At 41.7% G+C, this 16163-nt stretch overlaps 1 protein-coding gene across 1 annotated transcript; it reads right to left on the bottom strand.

Moving 5' to 3' along the window:
- Positions 1–10942: 10942 nt before the first annotated feature.
- LOC141172947 (inducible metalloproteinase inhibitor protein-like) lies at positions 10943–13691 on the bottom strand. Its single transcript, XM_073657564.1, has 3 exons — positions 13541–13691; positions 13351–13392; positions 10943–11351 (listed from the first exon to the last, which is right to left on the bottom strand). Exons 1-3 carry the CDS (start codon positions 13575–13577, stop codon positions 10993–10995), a joined length of 438 nt encoding a protein of 145 aa, XP_073513665.1. The 5' UTR covers positions 13578–13691; the 3' UTR covers positions 10943–10992.
- Between the last annotated feature and the right edge of the window lie 2472 nt (positions 13692–16163).

Raw genomic sequence — 16163 nt, forward strand, 5'->3', positions numbered from 1 at the left:
CAATATTTTTTCAGAGGTAGATGCAGAAAAAAATTATATTCAGTTTGCAACCTGATGGAGGTCTGTATAGATGGATTAATAGAACAAGACCCACACACAGCTAGAAGCCCAATATTTTTTCAGAGGTAGATGCAGAAAAAAATATATTCAGTTTGCAACCTGATGGAGGTCAGTATAGATGGACTAATACAACAAGTCCCACACACAGCTAGAAGCCCAATATTTTTTCAGAGGTAGATGCAGAAAAAAAATATATTCAGTTTGCAACCTGATGGAGGTCTGTATAGATGGATTAATAGAACAAGACCCACACACAGCTAGAAGCCCAATATTTTTTCAGAGGTAGATGCAGAAAAAAATATATTCAGTTTGCAACCTGATGGAGGTCAGTATAGATGGACTAATACAACAAGTCCCACACACAGCTAGAAGCCCAAATATTTTTTCAGAGGTACTGTAGATGCAGATAAAAATTATTTTTAATTTGCAACCTGATGGAGGTCAGTATAGATGAACTAATAGAGAAAGTCCGACACACTGCTAGAAGGCCAAATATTTTTTCAGAGCTAGATGCAGAAAAACATTAGATTCAGTTTGCAACCTGATGGAGGTCAGTATAGATGGACTAATAGAGAAAGTCCCACACACTGCTAGAAGGCCAAATATTTTTTCAGAGCTAGATGCAGAAAAAAATTATATTCAGTTTGCAACCTGATGGAGGTCTGTATAGATGGATTAATAGAACAAGACCGACACACAGCTAGAAGCCCAATATTTTTTCAGAGGTAGATGCAGAAAAAAATATATTCAGTTTGCAACCTGATGGAGGTCAGTATAGATGGACTAATACAACAAGTCCCACACACAGCTAGAAGCCCAATATTTTTTCAGAGGTAGATGCAGAAAAAAATATATTCAGTTTGCAACCTGATGGAGGTCTGTATAGATGGATTAATAGAACAAGTCCCACACACAGCTAGAAGCCCAATATTTTTTCAGAGGTAGATGCAGAAAAAAATATATTCAGTTTGCAACCTGATGGAGGTCAGTATAGATGGACTAATACAACAAGTCCCACACACAGCTAGAAGCCCAATATTTTTTCAGAGGTAGATGCAGAAAAAAATTATATTCAGTTTGCAACCTGATGGAGGTCTGTATAGATGGACTAATACAACAAGACCCACACACAGCTAGAAGCCCAATATTTTTTCAGAGGTAGATGCAGAAAAAAATATATTCAGTTTGCAACCTGATGGAGGTCAGTATAGATGGACTAATACAACAAGTCCCACACACAGCTAGAAGCCCAATATTTTTTCAGAGGTAGATGCAGAAAAAAATTATATTCAGTTTGCAACCTGATGGAGGTCTGTATAGATGGATTAACAGAACAAGACCCACACACAGCTAGAAGCCCAATATTTTTTCAGAGGTAGATGCAGAAAAAAATATAATCAGTTTGCAACCTGATGGAGGTCAGTATAGATGGACTAATACAACAAGTCCCACACACAGCTAGAAGCCCAATATTTTTTCAGAGGTAGATGCAGAAAAAAAATATATTCAGTTTGCAACCTGATGGAGGTCTGTATAGATGGATTAATAGAACAAGACCCACACACAGCTAGAAGCCCAATATTTTTTCAGAGGTAGATGCAGAAAAAAATATATTCAGTTTGCAACCTGATGGAGGTCAGTATAGATGGACTAATACAACAAGTCCCACACACAGCTTGAAGCCCAAATATTTTTTCAGAGGTACTGTAGATGCAGATAAAAATTATTTTTAATTTGCAACCTGATGGAGGTCAGTATAGATGGACTAATAGAGAAAGTCCGACACACTGCTAGAAGGCCAAATATTTTTTCAGAGCTAGATGCAGAAAAAAATTAGATTCAGTTTGCAACCTGATGGAGGTCAGTATAGATGGACTAATAGAGAAAGTCCCACACACTGCTAGAAGGCCAAATATTTTTTCAGAGCTAGATGCAGAAAAAAATTATATTCAGTTTGCAACCTGATGGAGGTCTGTATAGATGGATTAATAGAACAAGACCCACACACAGCTAGAAGCCCAATATTTTTTCAGAGGTAGATGCAGAAAAAAATATATTCAGTTTGCAACCTGATGGAGGTCAGTATAGATGGACTAATACAACAAGTCCCACACACAGCTAGAAGCCCAATATTTTTTCAGAGGTAGATGCAGAAAAAAATATATTCAGTTTGCAACCTGATGGAGGTCTGTATAGATGGATTAATAGAACAAGTCCCACACACAGCTAGAAGCCCAATATTTTTTCAGAGGTAGATGCAGAAAAAAATATATTCAGTTTGCAACCTGATGGAGGTCAGTATAGATGGACTAATACAACAAGTCCCACACACAGCTAGAAGCCCAATATTTTTTCAGAGGTAGATGCAGAAAAAAATTATATTCAGTTTGCAACCTGATGGAGGTCTGTATAGATGGATTAATAGAACAAGACCCACACACAGCTAGAAGCCCAATATTTTTTCAGAGGTAGATGCAGAAAAAAATATATTCAGTTTGCAACCTGATGGAGGTCAGTATAGATGGACTAATACAACAAGTCCCACACACAGCTAGAAGCCCAATATTTTTTCAGAGGTAGATGCAGAAAAAAATTATATTCAGTTTGCAACCTGATGGAGGTCTGTATAGATGGACTAATACAACAAGTCCCACACACAGCTAGAAGCCCAAATATTTTTTCAGAGGTACTGTAGATGCAAATAAAAAATATTTTTAATTTGCAACCGATGGAGGTCAGTATAGATTGACTAATAGAGAAAGTCCGACACACTGCTAGAAGGCCAAATATTTTTTCAGAGCTAGATGCAGAAAAAAATTAGATTCAGTTTGCAACCTGATGGAGGTCAGTATAGATGGACTAATAGAGAAAGTCCCACACACTGCTAGAAGGCCAAATATTTTTTCAGAGCTAGATGCAGAAAAAAATTATATTCAGTTTGCAACCTGATGGAGGTCTGTATAGATGGATTAATAGAACAAGACCCACACACAGCTAGAAGCCCAATATTTTTTCAGAGGTAGATGCAGAAAAAAATATATTCAGTTTGCAACCTGATGGAGGTCAGTATAGATGGACTAATACAACAAGTCCCACACACAGCTTGAAGCCCAAATATTTTTTCAGAGGTACTGTAGATGCAGATAAAAATTATTTTTAATTTGCAACCTGATGGAGGTCAGTATAGATGGACTAATAGAGAAAGTCCGACACACTGCTAGAAGGCCAAATATTTTTTCAGAGCTAGATGCAGAAAAAAAATAGATTCAGTTTGCAACCTGATGGAGGTCAGTATAGATGGACTAATAGAGAAAGTCCCACACACTGCTAGAAGGCCAAATATTTTTTCAGAGCTAGATGCAGAAAAAAATTATATTCAGTTTGCAACCTGATGGAGGTCTGTATAGATGGATTAATAGAACAAGACCCACACACAGCTAGAAGCCCAATATTTTTTCAGAGGTAGATGCAGAAAAAAATATATTCAGTTTGCAACCTGATGGAGGTCAGTATAGATGGACTAATACAACAAGTCCCACACACAGCTTGAAGCCCAAATATTTTTTCAGAGGTACTGTAGATGCAGATAAAAATTATTTTTAATTTGCAACCTGATGGAGGTCAGTATAGATGGACTAATAGAGAAAGTCCGACACACTGCTAGAAGGCCAAATATTTTTTCAGAGCTAGATGCAGAAAAAAATTAGATTCAGTTTGCAACCTGATGGAGGTCAGTATAGATGGACTAATAGAGAAAGTCCCACACACTGCTAGAAGGCCAAATATTTTTTCAGAGCTAGATGCAGAAAAAAAATAGATTCAGTTTGCAACCTGATGGAGGTCAGTATAGATGGACTAATAGAGAAAGTCCCACACACTGCTAGAAGGCCAAATATTTTTTCAGAGCTAGATGCAGAAAAAAATTATATTCAGTTTGCAACCTGATGGAGGTCTGTATAGATGGATTAATAGAACAAGACCCACACACAGCTAGAAGCCCAATATTTTTTCAGAGGTAGATGCAGAAAAAAATATATTCAGTTTGCAACCTGATGGAGGTCAGTATAGATGGACTAATACAACAAGTCCCACACACAGCTAGAAGCCCAATATTTTTTCAGAGGTAGATGCAGAAAAAAATATATTCAGTTTGCAACCTGATGGAGGTCTGTATAGATGGATTAATAGAACAAGTCCCACACACAGCTAGAAGCCCAATATTTTTTCAGAGGTAGATGCAGAAAAAAATATATTCAGTTTGCAACCTGATGGAGGTCAGTATAGATGGACTAATACAACAAGTCCCACACACAGCTAGAAGCCCAATATTTTTTCAGAGGTAGATGCAGAAAAAAATTATATTCAGTTTGCAACCTGATGGAGGTCTGTATAGATGGATTAATAGAACAAGACCCACACACAGCTAGAAGCCCAATATTTTTTCAGAGGTAGATGCAGAAAAAAATATATTCAGTTTGCAACCTGATGGAGGTCAGTATAGATGGACTAATACAACAAGTCCCACACACAGCTAGAAGCCCAATATTTTTTCAGAGGTAGATGCAGAAAAAAATTATATTCAGTTTGCAACCTGATGGAGGTCTGTATAGATGGATTAACAGAACAAGACCCACACACAGCTAGAAGCCCAATATTTTTTCAGAGGTAGATGCAGAAAAAAATATATTCAGTTTGCAACCTGATGGAGGTCAGTATAGATGGACTAATACAACAAGTCCCACACACAGCTAGAAGCCCAAATATTTTTTCAGAGGTACTGTAGATGCAGATAAAAATTATTTTTAATTTGCAACCGATGGAGGTCAGTATAGATTGACTAATAGAGAAAGTCCGACACACTGCTAGAAGGCCAAATATTTTTTCAGAGCTAGATGCAGAAAAAAATTAGATTCAGTTTGCAACCTGATGGAGGTCAGTATAGATGGACTAATAGAGAAAGTCCCACACATTGCTAGAAGGCCAAATATTTTTTCAGAGCTAGATGCAGAAAAAAATTATATTCAGTTTGCAACCTGATGGAGGTCTGTATAGATGGATTAATAGAACAAGACCCACACACAGCTAGAAGCCCAATATTTTTTCAGAGGTAGATGCAGAAAAAAATATATTCAGTTTGCAACCTGATGGAGGTCAGTATAGATGGACTAATACAACAAGTCCCACACACAGCTAGAAGCCCAAATATTTTTTCAGAGGTTCTGTAGATGCAGATAAAAATTATTTTTAATTTGCAACCTGATGGAGGTCAGTATAGATGGACTAATAGAGAAAGTCCGACACACTACTAGAAGGCCAAATATTTTTTCAGAGCTAGATGCAGAAAAAAATTATATTCAGTTTGCAACCTGATGGAGGTCAGTATAGATGGATTAATAGAACAAGACCCACACACAGCTAGAAGGCCAAATATTTTTTCAGAGGTAGATGCAGAAAAAAATATATTCAGTTTGTAACCTGATGGAGGTCAGTATAGATGGACTAACAGAGAAAGTCCCACACACTACTAGAAGGCCAAATATTTTTTCAGAGCTAGATGCAGAAAAAAATTATATTCAGTTTGCAACCTGATGGAGGTCTGTATAGATGGATTAATAGAACAAGACCCACACACAGCTAGAAGCCCAATATTTTTTCAGAGGTAGATGCAGAAAAAAATATATTCAGTTTGCAACCTGATGGAGGTCAGTATAGATGGACTAATACAACAAGTCCCACACACAGCTAGAAGCCCAATATTTTTTCAGAGGTAGATGCAGAAAAAAATATATTCAGTTTGCAACCTGATGGAGGTCAGTATAGATGGACTAATACAACAAGTCCCACACACAGCTAGAAGCCCAAATATTTTTTCAGAGGTACTGTAGATGCAGATAAAAATTAGTTTTAATTTGCAACCTGATGGAGGTCAGTATAGATGAACTAATAGAGAAAGTCCGACACTGCTAGAAGGCCAAATATTTTTTCAGAGCTAGATGCAGAAAAAAATTAGATTCAGTTTGCAACCTGATGGAGGTCAGTATAGATGGACTAACGGAGAAAGTCCCACACACTACTAGAAGGCCAAATATTTTTTCAGAGCTAGATGCAGAAAAAAATTATATTTAGTTTGCAACCTGATGGAGGTCTGTATAGATGGATTAATAGAACCAGACCCACACACAGCTAGAAGCCCAATATTTTTTCAGAGGTAGATGCAGAAAAAAATATATTCAGTTTGCAACCTGATGGAGGTCAGTATAGATGGACTAATACAACAAGTCCCACACACAGCTAGAAGCCCAATATTTTTTCAGAGGTAGATGCAGAAAAAAATATATTCAGTTTGCAACCTGATGGAGGTCAGTATAGATGGGCTAATACAACAAGTCCCACACACAGCTAGAAGCCCAAATATTTTTTCAGAGGTACTGTAGATGCAGATAAAAATTATTTTTAATTTGCAACCTGATGGAGGTCAGTATAAATGGACTAATAGAGAAAGTCCGACACACTGCTAGAAGGCCAAATATTTTTTCAGAGCTAGATGCAGAAAAAAATTATATTCAGTTTGCAACCTGATGGAGGTCAGTATAGATGGACTAATAGAATGATGCTATGCCCAAAAGATTTTACTTCACTAGGTGCAGTAAAAAAATTGGTATTCTATACACAGGTGGTATATCTTGCAACACAGATAGGCTACTCCACTGACTAACACACTCTGCAATAGGCCAAAAAGGATTAGCTTTGCTAGATTCAGCCAAATGCTGTGAAAAAAACTTGCACAGCACTGGCACAGACCTGCCTGGCAAAAACTGATAGGAACTGATGTAACCTAGCCCTGAAAAGGACTGCAATTACAATTAGTCTTTACTCCCACAATCTATCTATTTAAGAGCACAGACGTCCCTGATAAAAGTCGTAGGAAATGCTGTAACCTAGTCCTTAAAAGGACTGCAATCACAACTATTCCCTACTCCCAAGCTATCTGTATATTTGTGCGAAAATTGGCTTGAAATTAACAAGGTATAGCGCACACAGCAACAGCGGTGCCGTCTAACACGCAGCTGCAGCAGTGAGAAAATGGTGGCGACGGGGAAAATGGCTTGGTCTTATAGGGCAAGGACATGTGACATACACTGCCAATGACACATGCCCTTGCTTATGTGAAAAAAAGCACTTCGCTCCGTGTGTGCGCTGCTGATAGGCTGACAGATTGCACCTCCCCACTGTAAATGCGGGAAAGAGAAAAAAAAATGGAGATCTTCATTGTTCCTGCAGAGATCCATCCCCTGCCCCTCCCCCCACCCCGCTGTACACTCAAACTGCGTATTAACATTAATTTTCATCATTACTGAGAAAAAATCCAGTTATGATTTTGGTGCACGAACAGTTATCGAACATAACCTCGAACAGCCGAATTTTTCTCAAATTGTTCGTGTTCGCCGAACGGCTCGAACACCGCCCAAAACAGCTCGAATTTGAGATTGGCGAACAGTTCGAGTAGAACAACGCTCATCTCTAGTAGTACCCTATTAAGAGCTAATCACACGGCCCCTGACAATGTTCTCCAAGAGGCAGCCAGATGGTCCATAATGGGACCCATCTACAGCATCCTCCAAAGTCAGCCCCAGAGCCCCCCTGAACCAGCCACAGATTTCACCTCAAGAGTCAGTCATTATACCACACCAGAAAAGCCTGCTATGGTGCTACCAACAGTAACAAGTCACCGCGCCTCATTACAACCCAGTCATAGTGTTTCCCATAGAAAGTAATCAAATTAGTCCTGGATATTCAAAGCAAAGCCTTATAGAAGAATGGTTTCATGGGTGAACCTCAGGGTTTGTCCCTTGGTTGCATTTCAGGCGCCCAGCTCCATGCTTCTTGTTTGCTGAGTTGCAGTGCGCTCCTTCTTGATTGACAGTTCACACAAACAGCATCATTGCACCACTGGCCCAAACTGTGCGCTCTCCGATACTTTGCTTCTACAGAGTGGTGCAGGGATTCCTGCTTACAATCTCAGTAGAGAAGAGTTTGTAAGCACTGCCAGTACTGGCCAGTATCCTTGGTAATGAGCAGAAAACAATAAACATTATCGTATCTATTCAATTAGACACATTTTTGAAAAAGGTAATAACCCTTTAAAGTTGGTGGTGACACCCAGGCCATGCAGCAGTCACTTCTGCTTTTTGATGACTCTCCCGGCTGTGGTTCCGTGGGCTATCTACCTGGCCCTGCCCCACAAGTGGAAGAGATTGAGTGCAATGATGCCCATCCACTTGTTCTGTTTGAGGATGAGTATGGGGGAGGGTTAGTGCACATAGCGGACCACCGCAGCACATCTCTGATGATGATGGTGAAACACAGGTGCAGCTTTCTTCTGTGTGTAGTCTAGCAAGGAGGGCAGGTTGAGGACTGGGTGGAACATCCTGCAGGGGATTATTAGTATTTATTTTTAGAGCATTATTGATTCCATAGTGCTGTACATGAGTAGGGGTTACATACAAAATACAAATACAAATTACAGTGAACAAACTAATAGTGACAGACAGGTACAGAGGGAAGAGGACCCTGCACATGTGGGCTTACATTCTACAGGATGATGGGGAAGGAGACAGTAGGTTGGGGGTTGCAGTTGATCTGGGGGTGGTGAGGCAACAGTTCTGGTGGTGGTGAGGCGACAGTTCTGGTGGTGGTGAGGCGACAGCTCTGGTGGTTGTGAGGTGACAGCTCTGGTGTTGATGAGGTGGCAACTTTGGTGTTGGTGAGGCGACAGCTCTGGTGTCGGTGAGGTGACAGCTCTGCTGGTAGTGGGGCGACAGCTCTGGTATTGGTGAGGCGACAGCTCTGGTGTTGGTGAGGTGGCAACTCTGGTATCGATAAGGTAGCAGCTCCAATGTTGGTGAGGTGGCAGCTCTGGTGTCAGGGAGGAGGCAGCTCTGGTGGTGGTGAGGCAACAGCTCTGGTGTTGGTAAGGTGGCAGCTCTGGTATTGGTGAGGAGGCAGTTCTGGTGTCGGTGAGGCAACAGCTCTGGTGGTGGTGAGACGACAGCTCTGGTGGTGGTGAGGTGACAGAAGGGTCCTTGCAGGGTGTAAGATGTTCTGAAGAGATGGGTTTACAAATTCCGCTTGAAAGTTCAGAATGTAGGGGATAATCAGATGTGTTGGGGCACAGAATTCTAGAAGATACTTGGGAGAGGTCTTGCAGGCGATTGGATGAGGAACATACGATTGTGAAGGAGAGAAGGAGGTCTTGGGAGGACCAGAGATTACGTGGTGCGAGATATCAAGATATTAGTTTCAGAGATATATGGGGGAGACAGATTATGGATGTCTTTGTAGGTCAGTGTTAGCAGCTTGAAGTGGATACGTTGTGGAATTGGGAGACAATTGGGAGACAATGAATGGATTTGCAGAGGGGAAAAGTGGAGAAGTAGCGAGGAGAGAGGTGGATTAGTCGGGCAGCAGAGTTAAGAACAGACTGGAGGGGTGCGATGATGCGATGGGCGATGATGAGGTCCTTAGACCCCACATGGAGTCAAGGCCATCCGAGTGATGAGGCAGTTCAGAGCAAGCCAGTGTGGCGGAGGCTCCAGGTTTCTTAGGCCAAGGGACCTGAAATCCCTCATGGGTTGGTTCTCTGCTGCTGGGCTTATAACCCTGACGGCCTCGGACCCCAATGTCCAGTTGTGTGATTCTCTCAGCCAGGACCGGCTCTCGTCGCCTCTGTCCCTGACTCACAGTCTCTCCTCTGCCTCACGGACTCCTCAGCTGCTGCTGACCTGTCCCTTCCTCTAAGGAACCCTTCTGGTCACTTCAGAAGTGGGTTCTGGTCTCTCTAACCCTGCCCTCAGTTCCAGCTTTTATAGGGCAGCCAGCTCCCCCTACTGGCCTGGGACAGGGAACCTCCCTCCTGCTCTCAGACACAGATTATTGTTTGTGGCATCCAGGCCTGGGGTGACACACATGTAGTTGTCTTGCGGTTGAAGAGATTAATTAAGTAAGTCTAAACTGGACATAGGATGACACTGCCAGATAGAGGGGATGCTTGAAGCTGGATGTGTTAGCATGGCTGGAGTGCTTGATGTAAGACTATTAAATGAGAATTAGGTTCCTGGATGTAAGTATTCTGCCTTGGTGTGATATCTGTGAGGAAGCTTTGGCTGTCATTATACTGATAATATGGGCTCTGGGTGTCACTACTGTGGGAGTGGAGGGCTCTCTGGATATGGCTCGCGACCATCCTTCTGAGCTGAATGTTGCTGTCAAGGTAAAAAAGGTTGGGGACCGCTTTCCTAGAGAGATCTCCATAAAGTCACATGTTGAGGATTTTCTCAGTAGCGCCCCCATTTCGATGTTTATTCTGACTTTGTCTTCCATCATCTTTAATGCATTCCGAGCACGACGTTGCAGGTGATGGCACGTCACGATGTTATGTGAAGCCTTCTGAGTGAACCTGAATTTTCTGTAAAATTCTAAGTGAACTCGATTCATCACAGAGCAATTTTCTCATCTCTAGTAAATACATGTTACTGGTATTACAGAGGAGAAGAGGAAATGTTCACACATAGCAGATTTTAGGATGGAGATTAGAGACAGCTCAGCTTGGTCAAACCTACCCACCGGAGAATCGGAGAATCCCCTGGTGGGCCGCAAAGCCAAGAGTGTTTACCTGCCTTACAACCACCATAGAAGCTCCACACATATGGATTTCTCTCACCCTTTATATGTGCAAGGAATAGAGGAACATAAGTACTATATGTTATGTACTGTATCTGATACTATTATATTTGCTCTGTTTCTCTCCCTATCTGATAGTTCTATACAGTATATTCATTGTATCTGACGATCTTATAATAGAGGGACAAAAAGACATAGAAAATTATTGTGAATCTTTTATTATTGTTAGAAAGAAACAAAAAATCAAGCAATCTAGGGTTGTGTGAATTTAGGACAATCCATCTGAAGCACACATTTTGACTTATCGTCCAGTAACACGTAGCCTTCCTTACAGAAGCAGCCTTCGTTACATTTGGGGGTGCACTTATACCTTATGTTGCAGGTCCCGGGACACGGGCTGCCACATGCCACATATGTCGTGTTCCCGGTGCAGGCCTCACATTTTTTCTTCTCTACGCAAGACTCCCCCAGCTCCACGTAACCATCCTTGCAGAAGCAGCCACTTTTACAGTTCTTCGTACAAGCACCTCCATTGGGGTGGGTGCAGTTTGCGGGGCAGGCGCTTCCACAGTCTTTATATTCTTTTTCAGGTCCACAATTTCTAACAGTGGCTGCAAAATTAGAATAATGTTATATTGAGTCAGGGAATGAATGAAAAGAAAACTTTATAAAATGGAAACATAAGTGATCTGAGCATAGGAGAGGCAGGACTTTCTGACAACCCCATGACATGATATAATGGCTCATTCAGTGATACATTGTGGCTCCGGGGTTCTATAGTGGCTTTGTGGTTAAAAAATTGCTCGTTGGTCGTATAGTTGGCAGAGGGGTGGTGGGTTAATGAAAAGTTTGTGAACATCATGATGGGAGCAAAGCTTATGCTATGGACTGACAACAATCCTCTGGTGCACCGAGACACTGTTGGTGGACTTCGAGCAGTGTTGGTGGCCCAACTCAACAAGTAACAGATGATAACCCATCTTATAATTTGGTAAAAGCTATAATGGGTCCCACCAATAAGGAGATGGAAGAATTAGAGGGTCCCAAATTCATGTTGACCATGAGAAAGACGGCGAAGGAAGACGGAGAAGGAATATTGTCAAATTGGTGAGAATGGGACTCATCGATTGAAGAATTAGAGGGTCCTAACTTCAAGTTGACCAAGAAGAAGATGGCGAAGGGCTATCATCAAATTGGTGAGAATCTGACTCATTGATGGAAGAATTAGAGGGTCCCAACTTCATGTTGACCAAGAAGAAGATGGCGATGGGCTATCGTCAAGGTGATGAGAATGTGACTCATTGAAAGGTGGAAGGAACCAGAGAAGAATGGAGGGCCAAACAGTGGTGAGAAAAACAGGTCAACACTGTGAAGAGGTGGCTCATAAATGGATATCAGCCCAGCCACGGAGACCAGGAGACACTGATATTATTCTGGAGCGGTTGCCACAGCAGTGAGACCGTCTGGCCACCCAATGGGGCAGGTTGGTCCGACATGTGAGAGTACCTACTGAGAAGATTGTACTCAGTCTAAGGTTATGTGCACATGTTAAGTATTTGCTGCAAACATTTCTACTGCATTGTTGAGAGGAAAAAAAGCAGTGTAAAATACTTTTCTTAAAGTTATTAGAATGGGTGAAAAACTCTGGAAAAGATGTGTACACATAACTTAAGGGGTAATATTTCTCCTTTTGTAGAGTGATATGCCTGACATGCCAGTGTAAGGAGACTTATAGGCCATGTAATGCTCTTCCAGGAAATTAAATATGCAAATTGTCTCTTCAGAGAGAAAGAGGAGTTGAACCCTAGTTCCTTCAACTGGAAATAGCAATTTTCACAAGGAGATATGTTGTCCCTTAGACTCCAGCCTGAGGCATCTCATATAACCAAATTATATCTCTTGCTTTGCACTGAGGAGGTGCAACAATCCCGAAATACGTGTCTGCAAATTGAGATTCTAGTTTGGCTTTTATCCTAAGTCATGTGGCAAGGGTCGACATTGATTGCTACTTCCAGTAGGTGATACTAGACTTTAAGTTCTCTCTGAAGAGGCAATTTGCATACACATACCCTAGCAAACATTATAGGCTTGCTATATATATGGGAGTTTGATTAAAGCAAAGTATCTTCAAGTATGAAAGGACCCCAAGTTCTACCGTTATTTATGGATTCCCCTACTCAGTCCTTCGACTGCAATGTAAATAATATAAAAGAAGAATAAAACTTGTTCCTTTCTTAAGTGAAGTTAATTACAATCCCACATTGCTCTGCAGATTTGCTGCGGACGCTCTATGTTTATGCCTTTGATACACCAGAGGGAGCAGCGACTCCATCATTTAAGTTAGGTGAAATTTTCCATCTACAGTGATATAATGTCCCGTGGGAACCAATGGACAACATTACTATGGACAAAGTATCACTGCGGCTCCTGTGTCACATGGTTCCAACCAGGCTTGGACTGGCCCACAGGAGAACTGGAAAATCCTATTTGAGCAGTACTTGGCTCAATATACTAATGTCAAGGAGTAAATATAAAGGTATTTTGGAAAAAAAGTTCCAGACCATTTATAAAAGTCTAAAATATTGGGGTATTACAATGGATAACACTCACTTTTTGGAGGGTCTTGTGCGCTGATCAGGATGAAGGCTGCACCTGCAAAACACAAATCAACAGAAATCAGAAGTCTGGTTTACCCCCATAGTTGTCACATGATAAGTTCTTCACTATTCACATCTAACGCTAAGTAGAAAAACTCCATCAAACACCAAAGGGAGAAATAGGAGGCGTAATAAAAGCTCACCCAGCAATGACAGCAGCAGAGTAGAGGCAGGCGACATCTTCACTCCCGGAGTTTCTGTAGAAGCTGGTACCTGTGTGATCTGCCAGGTGTGGTAGCACTGATGTTACCCCACAGACCGGCCGTTTATATATCACAGGCTGGGTGGGTGTGGGCAGATTGTACATTTTGCTAATGTGTGTTTTATTTTTGCTTGCGTCATAGCACAATGTCAATGGAGTCCTGGAATATTAATGACAGAAGTGACTCATTGTCTGTATGTCGTCATCATGTGCAGTTTCCCAATATCTCAGGTTGTGCCATCCTCTTGCGGAAACTCCCAATAATTACACCTTTCACTGGCGTCACTCCTCGTGGTTACACCTCGACCTTGCATATTATTGACTTTATAGTCTGCAGTTTTCCCTATATAAACGTATTACCCAACCTGCGGAGACTTCTGCTAAACAGGAAACAGCTGTGAACACCAAGTCCACAGCCCGAGGGACTGAAAAACTAGGACAAAAGTGTCTATAAAGCTCCAGGACTTCCACTTGATCTCATTCAGGGGATGCCGCTCATCTTTATTAGTAGCAGACTTTGCTCTTGGTAAATGTGGGACCTTGGGTGATGGGGTCACATTGGACAGAGGCATCTCCCCCGCCTTGAGGTTGATAAATGTAGAGCTAGTTTGCCTATGTTCTTTACAGTTTTCCTAAGGTCAAAACTGACCCTGTAAAATGTCCTCCAAAGCCTAACAGCCTAACAGACCCCTTCATCCAATACAGATGACCAAGGGGTCCGATTCGGCATTCATGAAGACAGTAAACTGATATCATTGAGGGTCTATCCTAGTCCTGGAGCACAGGGATGTCCTCCATTACTGAGGTCCAGGTATCTCCTCATTTATTTAGACATCTTGTACAGCTGGCCTGCACAACATAGGGCCCCAGGGACTCATGCGGCCCACCAAAAGGTTTGCTGCAGCCAGCAGGAAAAAGGGAGATATCACCTCCGTACTTCCTATATTCAAAAGTATTTGCGTCTTTCCATAATATGTACATTCATGTACAGATGGTCGTTATTCATGTACTGCATTCATGTACTGATCTTGGCTCTGTCACTGCATTCATGTACTGATGGTGGTTCTGTCACTGTATTCATGTACTGAAGGTGGGTCTGACACATCATTCATGTACTGAAGGTGGGCCTGTCACTGCATTCATGTATTAATGGTGTTTCTGACTCTGCATTCATGTACTGAAAGTGGTTCTGGAGCTGCATTCATGTACTGATGGTTGTTTTGATGATACATTCAAGTACAGATGGTGGTTCTGGTGCTGCAGAAACGTTCCAAATCCTCCTCAAATACTCAAAACTTGGTTCTGGGATGTATTAATGTACTGATGGTGGTTCTGGTGATGTATTCATATAAGTACCTCTTTAAGTTTTTTGTGGCCTTTGGAATTTGTTCAGCATGGCAATGGGGCCCTTGGATGAAAAAATGTTGTGCACGCCTGTCTTAGAGGAATGTCCACAGGCCATACAGTAAATTCAGGATTTTCTTACTAGCACCCCCATTTCCATGTGACCTCCTTTAAGGTTATCTGTTGTGCTTGATTGAGGATGAGAGTTGAGAAATACTGATTGACATGGTTGACTAGACTCGATTACAACATAGATATTCTGTTCTGGAAGCTTTCCAGAGTTAGTAGGACTATAATTATAATTATCATTAGGAATATAATTAGAAGTTGTCTTTAATGATGAACGAATCTGGAGAAATTGAAAACCTATAGTTCACTCAAAATATTATGCTCTCTCCAGACTCTGGAGCAAAATAAAAATTGGTAAAAAAAACAATTATACTCACCCAGCCCTCACCTGTCCTGCTGCATAGACCCTCTGCAGTGTGGTCATCTTCTTCAGTCCAGTCACATGTTGTGCTGTCTTCACTGGACCATCTTCAGCATCTTCCAGGGTCCAGAATCTTTGGCATCTCTTGCACTGACTGAGCTGCAGGACATCATAACCTAATAAGCACAGGAGACTTCAAAGATGAAGCGCACCAGAAGACTTCAAAGGAGGCCCAGTGAGTGGACCAAAGTCGACAATTGAAGACCGGATGAGGGTTTTTTTCTTGTTTTTTTATTTTTTTAACCACTTACTAAAAATTTTGAATTTAGCAAAATGGTGACTGGATATGTATAAATCAAATTGCAAAAAAATTAAATCTGGCAATATAAGATTTTTGTGACATTCATTTCTTCATCAAATCTATTCTGCAGCTGGACAATGACCCCCATCATCCAGCCAATGTCATTAAGAAGAACGAGGAGTCCTGGAGGTGATGATCTGGCCCCACAGAGCCCTGATCTCACATCATCCAATCTGTCTGGGATCACATGAAGAGACAGAAGGATCTGCACAAGCCTCATACACAGAAGATCTGGGGTCAGGTCTCCAAGATGTTTGGCACAACCTTCTGCTGACATCCTCCATAACCAGAGGACAAGTGATGAGAAGAAGTGATGGAGGTGACAGGCAGTCACTAGATACTGATGATGGAGGCGACGGGAGGTCACCAGATACTGATGATGAAGGCGACGGGAGATCACCAGATACTGATGATGGAGGCGACGTGAGG

This window comes from Phyllobates terribilis, unplaced genomic scaffold (genome assembly GCF_046119375.1).
Source record: "Phyllobates terribilis strain yellow unplaced genomic scaffold, ASM4611937v1 Scaffold_12__6_contigs__length_324123572, whole genome shotgun sequence".
NCBI classification, from domain to species: domain Eukaryota; kingdom Metazoa; phylum Chordata; class Amphibia; order Anura; family Dendrobatidae; genus Phyllobates; species Phyllobates terribilis.